General features: G+C 33.8%; 1 protein-coding gene across 1 annotated transcript; it reads right to left on the reverse strand.

Annotated features, from left to right (window-relative positions):
- Positions 1-468: 468 nt before the first annotated feature.
- On the reverse strand, positions 469-4,470 carry LOC112754686 (ABSCISIC ACID-INSENSITIVE 5-like protein 2). The gene is made up of 3 exons (XM_025802398.3): positions 2,535-4,470; positions 2,373-2,444; positions 469-807 (listed from the first exon to the last, which is right to left on the reverse strand). The coding sequence occupies exons 1-3, from the start codon at positions 3,435-3,437 to the stop codon at positions 727-729; spliced, it is 1,056 nt and encodes a 351-aa protein (XP_025658183.1). The 5' UTR covers positions 3,438-4,470; the 3' UTR covers positions 469-726.
- Between the last annotated feature and the right edge of the window lie 1,588 nt (positions 4,471-6,058).

The raw sequence follows: 6,058 nt of genomic DNA on the forward strand, positions 1-6,058 counted from the left end.
TTTGAGTTCCCTTGAGCAAATCCAATAAAGTTGTTAACACGCCTTGGCCAATTCACATAAGCTAATTAATTCTTCCCTACTATTGTGCTATTTATTGTGTCTTGATTTTTATGTTCCTATTGAGTTATTTTAATGGAATGCTTCTCCAACAGCTCAGCCATCAAAATAAAATGTAACTTCCTTGCAACCCTTAGATATTACACTGGTCCCCTTCTCGCTTTTAAATCCCTTAGTTCCAAACTAATTTTTAAAATCTCATAATTATTAACTACACCTTATTAATAGGCCAAGATCATTGCATTTACCACGGGACATGTAGAATTCCTAACTTGACAGAAAATTAGAAACAAATCTTAGCAGGAAAAAGTACACTCTACATGGAATCAGTTTCAAAAACCAAAAGATTACAGGTTTAAACAAAATGCAACTATATATTGATTATAATTTGCACCACACACAACACAAAGATAACAAAGAAAGAAACCTTTTTTTGTGAAGTCACATTGCCACAATGTGTCCAAAATTAGAGTAAAGTATATTTTATAGTGCTTGGTAAATTAAAGTTTGGCTTATATGAAATGTACATTCAAGAAAAACACTCTTACAAATGAGCATGCTTAGGAGAACTAACAGCAGAACTACCATAATGACAAAACCACCCTTCTAACTGTGCAAACTATAGTGTCGAATATATATATTTTGCAAATGAGAACACAGTGAGGGCATTCAAAGGGGTCCCGAACTCGTCCGGCGAAGTTGACGCTTGGGCTCCGGTGGTGGCTCACTTGGCAACACCTTCTCTATCTCCTGCAAGAAAACATTCATAAGTTACTATGAGCAGAGATGAACCATCTAGAACCAACTTTAGAAAGGGCACTATTATGATGAAGGACTCATCTGAGTGTAACTCTATTGGATGAAAGAATACATAGAACGATTGAAAATAATATAGAAAGGAATAGAGATAGAAAAGATGCAATATGGATATAAAACTTAAGCCATTTATACACTGTTAAGAATGTGCTGCAAAATATGCAGTTATTCATCTTTTATATTCACTACAAAATTGAGGTGAATCCAAATTCTTGAACAGTACTATTCAAGTTTATTACTCTGATAGCTTATTTCATTAAATAGCACAAACTATAGGTTCTTGATTTCCTAATGATTCTTACAGCATTGGCTTGAAATGAGTTAGTAAGTAAAACTGCACATAAAATGGTTGGAGAAAGAGAAACCCTGAAGCTGCAAGGTACTGCAATATTAGATTGTTAGGTTACTTCTATGGGTATCTTACACCATATTGTATGTGAAATCATTGTATCTCCTATTAAACATAGAGAACAACTAGGAAACCAAAAGCATATCAGCTAAAAACCAGCCAAAATGTGTTTGGGCTCCACGAAAAATTGGGTTTTGATTTGTGCTCCGTGATCCCAGGAGCAGTTTTCAAACATATTATTCAAAAGTGATTCTAATTAAACGGTTTTGTTTACTTTTTGGCTGATCACCTTTTGGTTCCATATACTTTTCCTTAAACATAATAACAAACGGAGCAAGGTCAAATCCTATTCACAAAGTTTTGAAACAACTCAAATCTTTAGAGATAGTATGTAACATCAAATTCTGAGAAATCTTATGAGAGGTTTTTTCATGAAATTACTTCTAATCAAGAGACAGAAAACAAATTCGGAAATCTATAGTCCCAATTGCGAGTCCCTTTTTTTGGCACAGCAATATAGGCACTAGAGGAGCCTGCTCAAACTACATTCTCCATAAGGCTCTTTTGATTACCTGATTTGATGGCAAATCTTATTCTGTAGCATATCTCACATTTTTAACTTCAAAAAACCGTGATCTATTAATCTAATTTTTTTTTTCTAAAGACGCAGTAATCAATGAATTTATCAAGCCAGTCAAATTAGGCATATTCTAAAATCTGCACGTTTTCTAGCATTTCCAAGAAATTAGTGATAGAGAATAACGAGGAGTTATCAAATTAAGACCACTCAGAATGATGAATGAAGTAGGACAGAAGTGAAATAAGCAGAATACAGAGGCCATTATAGAAACAAAATTCAAAGCACCAATCTCTCAAATTACGGAATGCTAAGGTTCAGTAGAATAATAAAGACCGACCAAAATGAGAAATACACAGGAGACAAATGGAAGCCTTCTAAAATTGTATGATGAGAGCTATATGGAAGAAACGTCGAGGTCATCTAGAATGTAAGGGAAGCCTTTTGAAGCTCGTCTAGTTTATGCTACTCTTAGCCTTTAGATAATAATGCAACTTAACAACAATAGACATGCAGTGCCTGTGGAGCCGCTAGTATAAAATAATGCATACTGAAAAAGGAATCGAAACCTACCTGCTGTCTTCTAAGCCTTTCATTTTCTTCTTCTAAACGGGAAACTTTATTCTCCAGTTCTTGTGTGTAAGCCTGTCCATTGACATAGATGTATTCTTGTCTCAAATACAAATTACAAAACTATCAAGAGGAAAAAGAGGCTTCAAAGTTAAAACAAATAACCTGTTTTCTAGCACGCGACCGCGCAGCAGATTCCCTATTCTTTATCATCCTCTTCTGTCTCCTCTCCACAGTTTTCTCAACAACAGTACCAGAGGCAACCCTTTTCCGACCCGGAGTCTGGGTATCTGATAATGTACCCATCAAAGAAGATGGCGACATAGTCACCATTGTCTCAGTGTATCCAGCATCCAGAACCGGATTCACCACAACAGGAAAAGACTGCTGAACCACAGGGCCAGCGATATAACCAGCAATCATATTATTCTGCTGCTTCTGATGCTGATTATGCTGGAGATGCGGTGCCGGCTGCACTGATGGGATTTGGTATTGAATCCAATGTACTTGATCAGAAACATTGTGCTGAGAAGCCACATTGGAATCAACCCTTGACATAGCATTATCCTCAGTAGCAAAAGACTCTGCAACAACTCCTGCTTTCACCAAGAAATCCTCCAGGGTCATCTCGCCAAATGTCGGCGGTGTCTCCTGAGTTTTCTTATCATTATTATTACTGTTTCCACCACTCTTCTTTTTCTGCATATCTCTCCAAACCTCATCAATGGTTTTCTTGCTAAGATCTCCAGAAACAGTTAGGCTCCCTTGTCGATTCAGGGATGAAACCGAAGCTAACTGAGCATGCTGCTGCTGAATGTTAGCATCAGTCCCAGAACCCAATCCAGAAGAGGCTTGACCACCACCACCATCACCACCACAACCTCCAGCCTCAGCCGTAAACACACTCTTTAGAAGCTCATCAAGATTCATGCTTCCTAATGGCTTCCCCAAATTTCCAAGCTGGTTTTGAACCTCATCAAGTGTGAGATTATACAATGACCCTTGCCTAGCCAAGGAGCCAGAGCCACCACTCTGTGCCTCTTGGACTGCCCCACCTTGAGAACCCATTTTTCTGAAACCCCCAAGTGAAAAAAACAACCTAAAACCCTATCTGTTTCATCTCCTCCAAATTCCAACACCCCAGAAAGCACCTCAATCTCTATTCAAGCAGGCAAGAAAAACCCAAAGTAGAGTAGCTTTTGCAGTGATTATTTTATATCCAAAGGAACAAACTTGGCACCAAACTTGAAACAAGAGAGGAAAAAGAAAGAGAACATACCCCAAAATACAACCAATTTGTGCTGAACTTTGAGATTGGTCTCACTGTGACATTTACTCAAACACAAGGCATGCCGTGTAAAATGGGGTGAGTGGAAATTTGACCCAGACGAGAAAAGAAGTTGACCCGGATTCAGCAATCAAAGGAGATTATTGTGGAAAAAACAGTAATGTCACAAAATAACAACACAGGTTGATAAATGAAAGGATAAGACAAAAAATTACCAATAACTTATCATGCATGTTATTTGTATACTATAATCACCAAAGTGCATCAAAGAACAAAACCCCAAAATTAATCCAGCAAATAGCAAGAACATTCAGCATAAATAGTACTATTTTTTTGGTCATGGAAACTGCCAAACTGGTGGCTGCAAAAACCAACCTATAGGGGGAAATAGCTTACAGTAACCAAAAGAATGATTAAGTTTTCACTTTAAAGGGAAAATATAATTAAAAGAAAGGTGGGAATAATTTATAAAAATGGTTAAATGGATAAAGAAATTTTTCGAAACTGTTTAAAGAATAGACTCTTCTGACTACCTCGGTTAGAAACAAAACGAAATCGAGGGTACCAAGTCCTGTAGGATCCAAATCTGAAATCTTAAAAACAAGTTGGTCATTTTAATTTTATTTTATTTTTCCTTTGGGGGTATGAGCACTAACCCAGACCAAGCAAGGACAAAAGTATTAAAAATTTACAAAAAAAAGATATTGATATATGAATAAATATCTAATGTCTAATATAATAAAGATGGAAAAGGTCCTACATTCTCTTGGATAATGCTCATATTACGTATAAAGTAAGCAAGTTTTTGCTATTATTTTAATCGAAAGTGGAGTGTAATCTTCTTAACTCATAAAAAATTGAAGAGTGAATATGATGAATGTTTAGTTTAGAAATATTTCTCTTTTCTTCTTCTAATCTTCCTTCCTTTTTAACTGGTAAATAATATTTAATCAATCATAAAAATAAGGTAGAATCGATTTCACGTAAAGTTGATAACTGAGAACTGTTAGATAAAAATTTAGTCAAATCAGTCAAATTATCTAACCGCTCTTAACTATTAACTTCACGTGAAGTTGACTGCACTTAAATTTCCATCACTATAAAATTGTTCACGACGATTTCAAAAAGGATATTGAAAACGTCATTGACGGCTGCAAAATAAGGAAACGTTTTTTTCTTTTTAAGTTTGCTTTATATTTTGACCCATTTAGTAAAAAGATTACAAAATATGCTACACAATTTTTTAAAAAGATTGCTTAATTTGGTTCATAAGCAATTGTCACCATTTCGTCAGAATTTACTTCTACTTGCTCACTCATACTATTAGACAATTTCCAACTGCGAGGATCTTACTAACTTTTTCTTACACAAATGAATTCCTCACCATTGAAGTAAAATGGAATGGGTCCTTGCACAAGGGTCGATGGAACAAAGTCTTTCTGAATGGGACTGGGAGCAACTTGGCAAGTTATTATTTAAATAAATAATTATATTAAATAATTAAATAATAATTAATTATATTAAATAATTATATTTTTATTTAATTAATAATTTATATTAATTATTTAAATAATAATATAGACAATTGAAAAAAGATTTGATTGAACACATATAGTAATTTTACCATGTTTGTCGTCAACTATAGAGCTTAATTATATTTTTTTTTGTATTAAGTAATTTTACAAATTAGTGTAATCCTGAATTATATATTATGTATTATTGTTATATATGAATTTATTTAATATTAATATCTTTTAATAGTGAATTATTTTTAAATTTATAAATTTAAATTATATTATTGAAAAAAATTAATTACATTAATTTTAAGTATTTTAATTAATTAATTAAGTGGGACCACAACAGGGACTAAAGTTAGTTCCTCCTAATGGAGAAGAGAGAAATGCTTTGAGTTCCTATTTACTGTTTATGACGCAAAAGCTGATGTGGAGTTATTTTTTATGACAGGTGGGCCACAAATAGAAACTGGAATGAGTTCCCTACTGGAGATGGTCTTAGCATCTCTCAGTCCAATAATCACATCTTGAACTTGTAAGTTCTTTCTTTCCATATGCTTCATTACCTGAACTCACTATGAGCTTTATAATGAATCTTCAAATTTTGGAAATAAGCTTTTACTTTTGAGAATTTATTTTTCCTGAAATTGTATTTCCAGCTTAGCCTTTTATTCTTTCCGTCCACTTTTGAATTTTTTGTGATGTTATGATCACCCCTTCTCCTTCAATGAAATCGCACTCCTCAATTGCAAATTATAGATAGGATAACGTAAATTTGTTATCGATAAAATTTGTTAAAAGTTTTAAAAATATTTTTAGGTTTTTTATTTTAATTTTATTTTAAAAATTTTTTTATCTGCATTAATTATATTTGTGATAGCTAATTT

The sequence above is a fragment of the Arachis hypogaea genome, chromosome 16 (assembly GCF_003086295.3).
Source record: "Arachis hypogaea cultivar Tifrunner chromosome 16, arahy.Tifrunner.gnm2.J5K5, whole genome shotgun sequence".
In the NCBI taxonomy this organism is placed as follows: domain Eukaryota; kingdom Viridiplantae; phylum Streptophyta; class Magnoliopsida; order Fabales; family Fabaceae; genus Arachis; species Arachis hypogaea.